This window comes from Dermacentor albipictus, chromosome 8 (assembly GCF_038994185.2).
Source record: "Dermacentor albipictus isolate Rhodes 1998 colony chromosome 8, USDA_Dalb.pri_finalv2, whole genome shotgun sequence".
Lineage (NCBI taxonomy): Eukaryota > Metazoa > Arthropoda > Arachnida > Ixodida > Ixodidae > Dermacentor > Dermacentor albipictus.
The window spans coordinates 74638513-74653012 of NC_091828.1; the positions used below are offsets into that span (position 1 = coordinate 74638513).

At 50.4% G+C, this 14500-nt stretch overlaps 1 protein-coding gene across 1 annotated transcript in view; it reads right to left on the reverse strand.

The window, feature by feature from the left end:
- Positions 1 to 1124, reverse strand: part of LOC135921840 (uncharacterized) — a 39368-nt gene extending 38244 nt beyond the window's left edge. The window contains exon 1 of the mRNA XM_065456217.1: positions 997 to 1124. Within this exon, the coding sequence (XP_065312289.1) occupies positions 997 to 1081 (85 nt within the window). The 5' untranslated portion in view covers positions 1082 to 1124. The remainder of the gene's footprint in view (positions 1 to 996) is intronic.
- Between the last annotated feature and the right edge of the window lie 13376 nt (positions 1125 to 14500).

Sequence of the window (14500 nt, forward strand, 5' to 3'; positions counted from 1 at the left end):
TGTTGAACCACTGTTTAGCCTGGTGAACTGCTGTTGCTTGGCTATATTTGGTTCGGCTAGACGAAGAAACAACTCATGCATTACTTCTTCGCCTTCAAGAGTGGAACGCGACACCGTTCCCGTCGACCCGCCAAGGGGTGTAAGACAATGGGCTACAGGGCAGCGACTATGCGCCCCGCATTGGACGCGGTGAGCGTCGAGCAAAGCAGCGTTCGGCGCGGCAACGAAATGTGCGCCTGAGCAAGAGACGCACGCCTTAGAAACAGCGCGTTTCTAAGGCAACACCGCATTCACTAGAGGCGCTTTTGTACCGCTTTGAAGCGTTGTACTCGTGGCTCAGTGGTAGCGTCTCCGTCCCACACTCCGGAGACCCTGGTTCGATTCCCACCCAGCCCGTCTTGCAAGAGTTGAGCCAAAGCCACTTCTCCTCTGTCGTGACGTCACGGTGTCACGTGATTTCATGGTCACCGCCGCGCCTGAGGAGCTGGGTTGAGCCCTCGTAATATGCTTCGCATAAAATCTCTATTACCTGTAACACTCAGTAGCAAGCGACAGATGCATAGCAAAAATTACAACGCATTGCAGTAAATAGAAAGCGGATTGCTTCAGCTTAAAGCTGAGAGAGCTGGTATGAATTCATTGTGGAAAAAAAGCGCAACAATAGAGCAAGAAACAACTGCGTTGCCTTTGTGTCGAAGCGCTTGTGTTATTGCTTGCCTTCTTTCGTCGACGACTTAAATTCTTGTGCCTTTTTTTTTTCAATGCGAATGCTACGTATAGATATGATGATGATGACAATATGTATTTATTAAGGGATGGCGCGAAGGCCTATAATGGGGAATAGGAAGAGGAGGGGGGGGGCGTATTCAGAGCCGTCCTAGAAGCTGCGCGTCCTTGGCGAAAGCCAAGAGCGAGTCCAGAATGACCCTGTCGGAATCCATCGAGCCGGTTGCCGGTCTAATCCACTCCTCGTATAGATATAAAGCGTTCGCTCACCTTCAGTCGCGCTCTTTGACGATGACGGCGATGTTGAGCCCTTATTTTGCCGAAAATCAAACCGTCCACGCTTTTTTGTGTCCATCTTGCGCTGACCGTTGTCTTCTTCAGCGGTGAGCGAGAGCACGTGACCATGACGCCAAACATGATGATGCTAGTCCTCAACTACGTATCATCATCATCATATGCTACCTACGTGCGCGACAAGGAGTAATAGGCTGAGTCGGGTGGAAGGAGAAACCTACAAAAATTGGCACTTTCGCCTGAATGCGAAGCACTGAAAGTCGAAGCAAGGTTTTCAGCATTTCACCGAAGGCTTCTCAGAACTATGAGGAACGCCGTCAGAAGTCTTGCAGGCGTTGCCCCTCGATAGTGAACGAGATGAGGCCGAAGGAAAACTGTCAGCGCTTGTCAGCATCCAAAGAAAGGATTTGATAGATTCAGCGTTACAGAGAGTTTGACTGGGGAGGGGCAACCTTTCCTTGCGTCTTTGACGGACGGTAAAGTCGAGGGGGTGCCAATCAAACGCGCATCGGCCAGATTTTAGCGGCGTCAGCGCTGGAAAAAGGAGGTTATTAAAGCGAAAGCTTTACTGGCCGCGGACTTGCGATTTCGCCGTGGCGGTGCTCCGAGGAGGCACATTACGTCAGAAAGCGCACCTCGCCACGGATATTTCTCTCTCTCTCTCTCTTGCTCCCTAGTCACTACTGCGCATGCGCCACTAGTAGCACCGAGCCACGGGCGTTCCGCCGCTGCGCAGCGCCACGCCTTTTCTCCACCGCCGTTTGGTATGACGTCACACGCGTTCATCGTCGTTGCGCTCGCCTCCGCTCGCTTCGCCAGCTGCGTCGTATACCTGATAACACGCCGGTGGGTTGAAATGGAGGGCTCGCGTGCGCCGCATCCACAGTTGAGACGGCAGTATGGATGGCGACGATTCTGATAAGCAGGAGGAGGCCGGGAATCGACATCGACACGAGATGAAGAGGAAACGAATCGCCCAGGAAGCAGACGAACAGCGCGCCGAACGACTGGCTAAGCGCCGCAACATAGCTAGGCAACCAGACTAACCTTGATTGCAATCAAGATTAACCAAGGCTAACCATGCTATGCCTTACCTTTCGCTACGTATATCCTGGCATAGCCGAGCTAAGCCACTGCCAATTTTTTGTCGTTCTGAGTGGTCTTGTCAGTTTCGCCGCAGTGCGCAGGCCATGAACATAGACGGTATGGAGGCTGCCCTTCGAACCGTCTATGTTTACTTTCGTGTTTTGAATGTACCGTGACTCTGGTACTAACACTTTTCGGGTATTTATCTCTGTGTGCACCGCCACAATATGTAAACTTCAACAAAGACACCCGTGAAAGGCGTGAAAGACGCCGCACGCATTGTCGTCAGCAGCACAACACGCCAACTGTCATGCCGCTCCACAGTTTAAAAAAATATGGCCGACGAGTACGCTTCTTGTTAATGCGATATTTGAGTGCAGCTGCTGCTACCTTATTTCAACAACAGGCAACCGCATACAGAACACGCAGTGCCGAACGGAAGTGGTTCTGCGTCTCGGATTAGGCAGCACACACCGCGACCCGCCGCTATCGAGCCGGCGCTCCGGCGACGCGCCATCTTATAGTGGATCACCGCCGCGGAAAGGGGGGCATTGATTGATTGATTGATTGATTGATTGATTGATTGATTGATTGATTGATTGATTGATTGATTGATTGATTGATTGATTGAATAACCTTTATTTTTCAGTTCCAGAACGCGTATTAGCTTGTCGCGGGCCGCTCCCACGTCGGGACCGACATGCCTATAGCCTGCCAGCCGCTTCGTGGGCCGGCTGGACGGCCCAACGTTGCTCAGCCAGGAGTGAGTTGCGGAGGGCCGCTTTCCACATGGCTGAGCTGAGGTCAGAGCTTGTTATAAAGATAGATCCCCAGAGCATGTGCGAAAGTGTTTATCCATCCCCGCAGGCAGGGCACGCGTCATTAGGGTGAATTTCCGAATATATAGCATGTAACGTGAACGGTTTGAGATAAGTCTCTGTCTACAAAAGTCTGAATGTCAGTGCCTGAGCCCTGGTGAGCCTGGGGTGAGGAGGAGGGTACTCTCGCCGCGATAGATAAAAGTGTTTAGTAAGTTCATTATAAGTAGCGGGTGCGTCCTTACCATCTGTAACTCTCTCCTCGCCCGTTACGCCGCCAGCGCGGTCAGTAAGTGCACGCGGGGCAGCGTGGGCCATCTCATTGAGGTTTGCAGGGACACTCACCGTGTGCCCAACGTGGGCTGGGAACCAAGTAAGCAAGTGATGCTTGATTCTATCCGGACGTGCCTTACGAAGCAACCCCAAAGCTTGTTCTGAGATTACTCCACACCCGAATGCCCTAATGGTCGATCATGAGTCATTGTAAATAACGTCGCTTTTGTCATCAAGCATTGCCAAGCCAATGGCTAACTGCTCGGCTATCGCCGAATCTCCGGTTGATAGAGATGCACACTTCGTGAGTCGCTATTTGGAATCCACCAATACAGCAGAAAAGGAGCATTCCTTCCGATATGCGGCCGCGGCAACAAAGCAGGTTCTACGCCCGTCTGCCTGGATCTGTTTGAGTATGGTGGAAGCTCTTGCTTTCCTTCTACCCTTGTATTTAGGAGGTACATTTCTTGGTATCGGCGATACGGAGATCAAGTCTCGTGTGGCTCGTGGTGACTGGCATTTTCTTGGTGCCTCTTCTGACGGCGGGTAGCCGAGCTCTTGTAATATCCTCCTACCGGCGGCGGTCGTGGAAAGTCTGGCAAGTTGCGCTCTTTCCCGAGCCTCTGCAATCTGCCCCAGAGTGTTGGGCACACCTGCTGGAGGAGACGATCGGTGTTGGTGAAGATCGGTATATCCAGGGCTCGCTCAGTGATTTTCTTGAGCAACGTGTTGAGTTGTTTCCTATCTGCTCTTTGACATCTGTGAATAGCAACCACGTAGGCAAAGTGGCAAAGCACAAAGGCGTTAATCAACCGTAACAGATTGTCTTCTTTAAGGCCATGATGGCGGTTAGTTACGCTTCGGATGAGACGAACTGCGTTGTCCTCCTTGGTCGTGAGCTTAATTATCGTTTGCGCGTTCCATACAGTAGACTCAACTACCATGCCGAGTATTCTTATTCCGTCAACCCTAGGCAGCTTGTCTTCGTTGCCCGTGCGAAGACGAATGGTGCAGTCAGACAATGGTCTCCAGTCCATGGGCATGCGAACTTTCTTTATAGGGCGGTAGGGTAAAAGCTCTGACTTCCTAGCCGAACAGTTCAATCCCGTGGGTCAAAGATAGTCCTCCGTGACTTCGATGGCCTCCTGTAACGTACTCTCAAAGTCCGTCACTTCCGCCAACACACCAAATGGTTTGTAGCTAGATGTGCTGATCACCATCACATTCTGCATCGGATTGGGGCACATAGTGTCCCATTCTCTTTCCGCCGTACTGATACCCGTTGCAGCCCATAAGGCTTCTGCGACCACTATGGGGCCTACCTTTTAATACGCAGTCCGTTCCTGGGTCTGACCACTACCTTCATTTCGTCGTTGGGTAGTGGTGGCATCTTGCTGCCCCAGAGAATCTTGCTTTTAGCTTCGTTATATCTAGTTCGGCCAGGTAGCATACTTTGGCCATCAGGGTGGGCCGCGGACGAGTTGGCGCCAAGACGCCCGGCAGCGTTCTTGTAAACGCGCCGTTTGGCGACCATTATCGAGCCAGAATCTTTCCCAAAACTCTCGGGGGCTAAACCCTCCCCATCGACTTGAAACTCCATCGCACAAAAAGCGGCGACCTAGCTCCTACAAGCTAACGCAGGCCAGCGGCAGCGACCGAGCGGCTCGCAGAGAATGGAACCGTTACGATTAGCGTTAGGGTTAACACTCAGTCTGGTGTGATCGGCACAAGACCGGCGATAAATTCTCAGGAAGTCTACTCACATCCAAAAAAGGTATTCACGTGTTCGGCAGAACTTCACTGAAGCAATGCACTCAAAAGTTCATGAGAAATCACTTTATAAAGCTCCAAGAGATCCAGGAAAAAGCAGAAGCCGATCGGAACACATCCGACCTACTCAGCGCCACCTTGTCGCCTCCGGGCGGGGGGGGGGGGGGGGCGGGGGGGCTATCAGCAATTATTATTTAATGTTTCGTGTAAGGTGGGATGAGGAAACGGGTGCAGAACAGGGGTATTGAGTAGAGGTCACACACTCCTCACAAGGTTAGGGTGGGATGTAGAAGTAAGGGGACGAAACGCTACAACTGTCTTTCGAGTCACCGCAACGGCACTGCGCCAGGTAAGGGGCGGTATAGCGCAAGAGTGGAGGCGGGAGGACAGCCAGGCGAAAGCACTGCCAGAGGCGACAAATGCCATTGAGGAACGCGCCCCGCGAACAGAGAAGCGAGAGACACGGCTGAGAGCCGTACAGCCGCGCGACACTGAGACGAAAGAGCGGAGAGCCGTGGATGACGCGCGACGCGGCAAGGAACGCCCGCCGCCGGCACCGCGGCAGTGCCGCAACAGCGCGAAAAGGGGACGGCGAGGGCGGAGTGGACGGTAGCGGCGAGAGTCACTGCAACGGCTCTGCGCGGAGAAAGGGGGCGAGAGGATAGGCGAGAACACGTGATCCGGCTTTGGAAGACAGGGAGAGAGCAAGACTCGCACCGCGCGCGAGTGTAGGCAGCAGGAGTGCGCGCAGCTAAGCATCTCGAGGATGATGACTTTGGTTACGGCGAGGTACGACGGCGACGCGAAACGCGGGAACGGGCGCCAAACAGCTGTGCTCTAAAAAAGAGAACCAAGAAAACAAAAGGCGCGGCCAGTTGCAGGCGGACGAGAGAGATGGAGAGATAGGTTGCTTAAAGGAAAGATACGCTGTTTCTGCTTTCCTGTAGCATGGCATCCGATATTGCGCGCGCTGGCAGGCTTTGCTCCGACTGTCCCATTCGGCGCGTTCCCCAGGAAAAAAAGGAAGACATGTAATGCGGCGCGCGCCCGACCATGCGCGCCGTCCAATAACGCAACTTTGTGAAGACGGTATCGAAGTCAAAAACGATGCACGATACTTTGCTGTGCAAACAAGATTGTGGTTGAGCAGGCAGGACTCGGCGGAAAGGTTGCCTGCACGCAAGAAAACGCTGTCGTGTTTTCCTATGCGTGCGCTAATTTGCAGGGGTATGCGAATACCGCGTACTAGGTTTCGAATCGAATCGAATAAAAAAAGCCGAATAACAAGTCGAATATCGAATATCAGAAAATATTTCCCAGAATGTAATATTTACAAAATTTAGGCAATACACCACAGAACATGCTCGGGAGCCTCCTAGTATTTCATAACGAGAATCTAGCAAGCTATTAGTAACATAGCTACACAGAAATCAAGATTTACAATATGGTCTTGCTCTTATTAAAGGAAACACTATTATTTGACTGCACTGATTACAGCTCAGTATTTGTATGTGAAAGTCTGGAAAATACTCTATGAATAAAATTTCCCTTAAATAGAATCAAGTGTGTTGTTCTCTCTCTCTCTGAAAATAATGAATAGGTGATCTTGTGTTGTACCGAATGCCAGCGGGGTTCTCAGTCTAACGGTGAACCTGTGTTTTGCGGCAATTATTTGTAGCATAGAAAGCCCTTGCTCTCCAATTGTGCTCCAAAATACAGGAAGGCTTTCCCAACTTTACGGCAGGTGGGTTATCGTAAGGACAATATGGGCAACAGACGAAAGGACCGCGCATCATGCGACTCTCGTAGACGGCGCCTGACAGTAAAGAACAGGCGGCGTCAGATCGATTTCATAGTCAGGTTCAGCGCGATTTGCCACCTGTCAAAGATTCTGAAAAAGTTCGCGCGACGCGACGCTCCCCCCCCCCCCCAACGCACACACATGCATGGGGAGGGGGGGGGGGGAGTGTGCATCCGCACCCGTGCCAATGCATGCAACCTGGTCACGATACCTTCGCGCCGCCCGCCGTGCAAATCCAAACCTTGTTTTGCGACGGGTGTGCGATGGGCGGGTGACGCGAGTGGCAGCTTCCGGCGCAGGCGCAGAAAACCTAGCAGTGCAAGTGTCCACGCCGCCGCGCGTCGACATGCGATGCAGCCTCCGCGCCTGACGCCGTACGCGCTCAGACGCGGTGCGGCGCGTGCTGCAGCGTACGTCTGGTTGGGGCTGTAGGCAGCCCCGATCTTTGACTTGGGTATCTCTTAGTGCCACTCGCACCTCGGCGTTGGTTCTTTAACTTTAGGCGAACGTAACGTACGAACCTAACTCGGAGGCCACTGCTCTCCATTTATTAGCCGGTTAAACATGATGCCACATTATCGTATGTGACATCATTAGTGACGTCATTACGTCCGCTTTCTACTTCCGGCTTTCCAGGAATATTGCCAAAGTCGAGCTCACATGGAGGGTCTCGTCTACGATTCTGGGCGTTGGTGTGCGATAATTCTAATTCCAGACACTTCAGTAACTCAACCTGTGAGTAACCTTGTGCTGTGATATCCTATCTGTATGAAACCCATTAATTTTGTACAGTACTATTTTCTGCTATTTTTTATTTTGAATTTCGTTATGGTGACTAGAGGGGGAGGTGTCGCATCGGAGCGCCCGAGAGGCAACATTTGTTCAGGACGATGCGGCGGCGCTGCTGTCGGCTCCGAGATAGGGCGCCTCGATGCGCGTGCTTCCCTCCGCCGCCGTGCACGAATATATTGTCGACTGGTAATTGCTATAAACCGGTCATCGATGCTGCTAAAATAAAGTGACCATACGGCTTCTCAACACTGAGACAAAGTGCATTCAATAGATAGCAATTTCCGATGTGATAGCTTGTTTGTTTGGTCGGGAACTTTGAGGATTTCAAAAACAACAAGCGCTACAACTCACTGCAAATGAACTGCAGCGCATGTCTTGCTTCCATGCCCACTGATTCTCGCAGCTTTGAGCTGGCGCAGGTGAATGCGTAGCCTTACTCTTGCATAACTTGATATCAGCATGTGTTCCAGAGAATGCTTGTGTCGCTGGCATGCCTCCAGACTGCACTGAGCCCTCTTGATTAAATATTCGGTCACAGCCTTTAGAGGAGACATCAGGGTGAACAGGTTGTCAGTCCAGGACGTGATTCCTTTAAAGTGCTCTTCGCAGGATGTGAGCAAGCTCATAATTTCACCGCTCGGATAACATAAGTTCTTACCATCATGAACACACTATTTTAGTGCAGTTAAATATGCATGCTCATGGCTCGTCGAGCCCAGTATTGCAGCCCTGCACAGCTCGCAGTTTTTCGGTTTTTTTCAACATTACTTTCACAAGAAAGCCACCCACATGGTGCAAAATGCTGCACTCAACTGAAGTCAGTGCCTCTTCCAGTCATTGCGCGAGTAGTTCGTGCACTGGGGCACGCAGCACCCGGGCATTTCGGACCAGAAAACGCCGTGCACGCGTCTCCCTCGACCGACCGTAACGAAATGTGGGGGGCGCAATGGCGGCCGGAAGGCGGCACTGACCCCTTCACAGAATGACTCCACCCTCCGAGAGGGCGCGCGCATCGAGGCACCCTACCCTAGTACCCTAGTAAGAGGCGACTGGAGGACTGGTGGAAGAAAAGTAGGGAAACGACAAAATACGGAGACGTACAAAAGCACAGTTCGCAATAGGGGATCAGAAAATTTGGCTGTGGTAGTTCAGAGTTCTTTTTTCCTTTTTTCGTTGTTTAACCTAGGTAGGATACTAGGATATTAGGCAGTATGATAGCAAGAGCTTGGTGGCGCAACCCACCACCCCGTTCCCAAGGGGACGCTCATAATATCCATCCACCCATCCTACTCCGGTATGCCTCCCGTACGCTGGCTAAGGTGCGCTGCGGTGATTTGGTTCCGCTGTGAAGTGCTTTCTCGCTCCGCCACTTCTTGGAGCGCAATACGCGTATCGGAAAATCATTTTAAAGGCTAGGCGACTTAATGACTGCAGCTGGCCTAATGTACTATGTACTAAATTTTGGTCATTTTATCGCTGTGCTTTAGCTTCGCGCTCAGTGCAACACTTGTGAAACTCGCAATTGCACCGAACAGAGAAAGCTTCCACAGTAGGCGGTTGTTTGCGGTTTGCCAGTGCCGCTTTTACATTTTAAGGGACCATCATGGGGTGCCGTATGTATTCTGTCTGGCGTGAATTTATTAGAGCCTTGAGCTACAGGCACTTGTCCTAATCGTCTACTGAATGGTGCGCGCCTCAGCAGTTGAAACGGGCCGCTCGAGTGAACCACGATTATTTCAAGTTTATTTAATTTTGCAAAGAAAGGTACTCTGTAGGCACCAATGGTCAAAACTCAGCATAATGAGAGCGCTAAGGGAAATTTGGTTTCCAATATTAGAAACCTGCAAAGAACTAAGTTCGCGTATTTAGTACCGCTCAGATAATACCAAAAATGCCTTACAAAAAAAAGAATATTTATTGTTAATGAACTAATACACACGACTCCATATACATGGTTGTTAGCTCTCAAACAAACAATATGACACGAAATGGAGCGCAAATCCAATGTATAATGGAGGTATATACCCAGAAACGGTGAACAAGGTGCAGTGCAAACAATAATTTGTCGGGTGGGAAGTTCTGTTCAGATATGCAGATATTTCTGGGCATACAATGTGATGTGAACAATCCCTGTTTTACATGCATATACAGACGCTTTATGTTAGTCTTACTGATATTGGCGGCGAGGAGTTACGGAGTCGCCCTCTATCGGAAGCGCCTCGCTGGCGTAGTATGAGGGATCACGTGGCGCTCTCCTCATAGGTTTTGCTGTCAGCGCTCACTGAAAACACCACGCGCGAGCTTTCCCGGACATTTCTGTAAGTACTTTCGAAACGAGAGAAGTTTATTACTAGTCTAAATAATAATCTTGGGCCAACTGAAAGCACACAATCGTTTACAGTCGCTATCTCTTTACCGAATACGTACAGTGAACGCCACTGCGCGCGGTCGCCGCGATGGAGTACGTATGCCGAACCGGCTACTTAATTGCTTGAAAGGTAGGTAAACGCTGAGAGCAAACTATGTGAAATATGTTCTTATAGTGTTTGTATAACTAAATGGAGCGTAATATAACGAAGCCTCAATGCAGCGATCGCGTAGATTCGCAGCGATAGACTGCGCGTCTGCATGCTTGTCCGCGCACTGTTTCGCTTTCTCCGCGCGCGTGTTTTCGCACCGTGCCATGAGCTTTAGGCCGCAGAATATGAGCATATGACAGCATACAAGCAACCATTGTTGTGTGGGCGCTATCAGAGCTGTTCAAAAATAATTTCATTGTAGGGACTTCGACACTTACGGGGACTGTGATGTGCCGTCGCGACGATTCAATCTTTTTTTTCTTCAAAATTCTTTGAACTTTCCATACTATTTCTCGAGTTGCGTCTCACTGTATGTTTATCGGCGTTCTCAGCGCGCAATTTCCCGCTGCTCCTTTATTGTAATCCAGTGCATTAATTCATAACACAACCATGACCATATGCCATGCTTTCTTTAAATGTGCTTCTTACCGCTGCCTTTCCACTCCACTGAACTTGCCAGTATCTATAGTATCGACAAGTTCATAGACCAAACCGTCATGACATTAGTCGGGCAACGGACTCGGGCGTGCGTCTCAGTGCGTGTTTTCAGAACATCGCAGACCGGGCGCCGTAGCAGAAATCTTCCTCGCCTCTGTGCTTGCTGCATACCCGAGTTGTAGCCGATGACTGTTTGCCGGTTTTATGTTTCGCGAGCCAAGCTTCACACAGCTTCTTGTCCTGCGGCTACGTGTGAATAAGGCTGACACCGGCCTCCGTTACGTGCGTCCGGCCCTGCGGCACCGAGCAGTGGCCTACCATGTCGCGCGCCTTCAAAGGCAGCCACTACCTATTGTAGTGCTTTCAAGCGTTGTAAAGGAGACACTCGAAGCGGGAAAATTTCGCCACTAAATGAAAACCGCAGCGTACGAGGGAATTTAAACTCGTTTTCAGCTCGCTTCGGCGCGCCCGAAGCGGCCGACGCGGCCGCTATGTCCACGTGATCCCTCCTAGCACGTCACGCCGACGGTGGCGCCAGCTTTTCCAGTGGTGGAGCTCGAGGCCAATAAACCTGGCAGTCAGCTTGAGGGACTTCATCCTTTTCTCGCTTCCCTTGCTTCGATGCGTTCTCTTCTGCGACAACGACGTGCAACCTCGTGATGACAAAAAACCGTATCACTTGGTTGGTGTTCTACGCTATGTTGCGCACAGCCAATAATACCCAGCTTATTTATTGACATGTAGGAAATAAGGTCCATGATGCTGTCAGCCTTCAACTTAAAGCTGAAACAATGCGTGAAGGCACCTTCCATCGCTGCAACCAAGTCTTAGTGCCTGAGATGGGTAAAGTAGGCCACCTCTATCCACGTGGTTGGTAAGGCACGACTCTTCCGGAAGCAAGCGCAAGTCTTTTGCTTGAAGCAACAGCTAGAGAACACTCTTCGCACTTTGTTCTTATTAGCATTTTCCTGGTCACATATCCGCTAACGTAGTAGGTTATGCGAGAGTCGCTATTTGATCCCACCATTCCACGATGATCTGGCATCGCATCACAATGCTTTATCATCTCGTGAACTTCATTTAGGTGGCCCACATCCAGATCATCCGGCTTACTCTGCATATCGACCAAATTTTTGCAGTGGCGTGGGTTAAGAAGGCTACTCGGAACTCCTTGTGACAAGCAAACAAAAGCGGGGCAGGCGAAGCTAACTTCACGACGCGGACTTACAGCCGGAGAGATTGCTCAAACACAACCTCGCGCTAGGCATCTCGGAGACGACGAGCGCGCCACTTGTCGTTGTGAAGAAATGCCGCAACGCCAAACGCGGCGCAGCCCAGCCGATGCTGACACCTCCCCCTCTATAGCCACCATAATTTCGTCCCCGATCGTCTCGGTGACTTCTAATTATTTCTAATTATTCCAAGTACTTCAGTAATTCAACTTGTAACTAAACTTATATCACATCTGCAATGAAACCAATGCATTTCAGACTGTACTACTTTTTTCAGCTTTATTTTGAATTTCCTCCATGGTCATCTCAGGAGATGAACCGGAAGTGCTGCACAAGAAACAAGAGTCACTCGATGCTCGTGCCACTGAAAAAATCCAACCGTGAAAGAACTCAGCCGCCGTGGTTGCTTTGGCTATGGTGTTGGGCTGCTATGCACGAGGTCACGGGACCGAATCCCGGCCACGGCGGCCGAATCTTGATGGGGGCGAAAGGCGGAAACACCCGCGTACTTAGATTTAGGCGCACGTTAAGGAACCCCAGGTGGTCCAAATTTGCAGCGTCCCCCACTACGGCGTGCCTCACAATCTGATCGACGTTTTGGCACGTAAAACCCCATAATTTAATGAATTTTCAAGCAATCACGTTTGCTGCGCCGATTCCGATCGCGCTGAAAAGCGAATTTTCGTGCGTACCGTACTTTCGCGTGTCGCTACTACATAGCGAGAGGAGGCGATCGCGGAGGCTTATGGCGGATTTGATGCTCGTAGTTGGAAAAATTAGATAAAATCACCCGATCCCGTTGCAACGCTCGTCAAAATCGCGACAAGTGCGGCCCTTACACGAGTCGATACATTAGTTATATCGGTCACATAAATTGTAGTAAACATTAAAAAAATTAAAATAGCAAGCATACTGTAATGCACTGGCCATGTAAACCTGTAAATTTTTCACTGGGTGACCACGAGTGTTCGCTGCCACAACGAAGAACTCTTAACTCCGGCAGCGTGGGCGCACGGTTCGTACAACCTTGTAAAAACTCATATAAGGCCTTCACTCCAGTGAACAATTCTTCGGGGTCAAAGTTTCTTTTAAAGGCAACACACACACACACACACACACACACACACACACACACACACACACACACACACACACACACACACAGTGGGTGGGATTGGGCAAGCGGCAGCCCTCCGGAAAAACGAAAACTTAACCTCCCTACCTTTCCCTCTTCGTTTATCTCTCTTTTTCGCCTATGGCTCCTGTCGAGCCGGACCGAACCTTCTACCATAGAAGCGGCCCCGACCGACGCTGCACCGTTCTGCTATAGTTTCGGCTTTCGGGCGCTGTGTGTGCGCGCGCGATCCCGGCATCGGGCCGCCATTGTGGGGCGCAAAGTCCGCCACCGCGCCAGCCGGAGGGGCCCAACCGCGGCACGCTCGACGCTCATTTTTGCGACGAAAAACGAAGTGAAACGCTTCCTCGGGCGGCATTGCGCACGAGGGGCACTGCGGCGCATGCGACGTGTGGCAATGCGCAGGTCTCTACGCCGAACGTATCGAATCGTAGATATTCGGTTTGTGAATCGAATTATTAAAACGTTCACTGTTCGATTCGATTTGGTGATATAGGTTATTCGCACACCCCTATACTAATTTGTTTCTCGTGGCCGCGAGGAGGCGTCACATCGCTGAAATGTCTTCCAGATGGTGCCAGACGTGTTTCCTTACTTGGGCGCGAAGCTGTCTATGTAGATCGATTCGGACGCTGGCCAGATTTGAAATGCACTCTCTGTTATCATCCTGTGAGGGCCATGGTGACAGCAATATCTTGGCTGGTTCTGATGGTAGCCGTGCTGCAAACACGGCTTTGGTTTTGTAGCCGACTGCGCCACGTAAATAATTGTCAGACCAATTTTCTGGGGGAAAGAAAGGCCCGATATTCGGATAAATACTGCAATCATTTATTCTAACCATTTCTGCTCGAAAAATCCTCCCCAGGGCAGCCAAAAATATGCAGTTTTGCTGCGAGAAGACATGTTTCACAGATTTATTGTCCTCCGTGTGTCACCAAGACATAGGCTGCCACTCTTGGGGTTACTGTAGGGGTCAGGTGTGTGCTTGCTGATCAGTCAAGTCCGAATTACCTGGCAAAGGCCAATTTCAGGATCGAACTATTGAAAGTTTAGGCCCATGAAAATGTATGTGTGCCAAACGGGACTTTCTGTCGGGATCAAATAAATCAGACTCAATGCAGTTCTACCGTATAACTCCCTGTTTAAAAGTGGAACCATGGTTGCTTCTATCATTTCATGACACTGTTTTTAACAGTACCACAACTCCCAAAATGTTCTGGACACCAGGGGGTCCCTTTCGTATGACACTTGCAGTCCTCAAATGAATTCGCAATTAGAGGAAACCTACGTGGTCACTTTCAGGTCAAGAAAGCCCTGCTTTCTTCAGAGAGGTGAATGTTAACAGCGTCTTCATTTAGGCTGCTTGGTACATCTTTTTGTTAAAAAGCAGATTTTTTTAACACCGCTACACCAGGACAAAGAAAACCACACAGTTAAGTACTCTTTCCAATGGTTCTTTTCAGTGGCCTCTGTCATGGTGCTAAAATCCTGCTTATAACAAGTTCAAAGGGGAGGCCTTTGGCATCAATTGATGGTCCTCCTACACATATAACAAG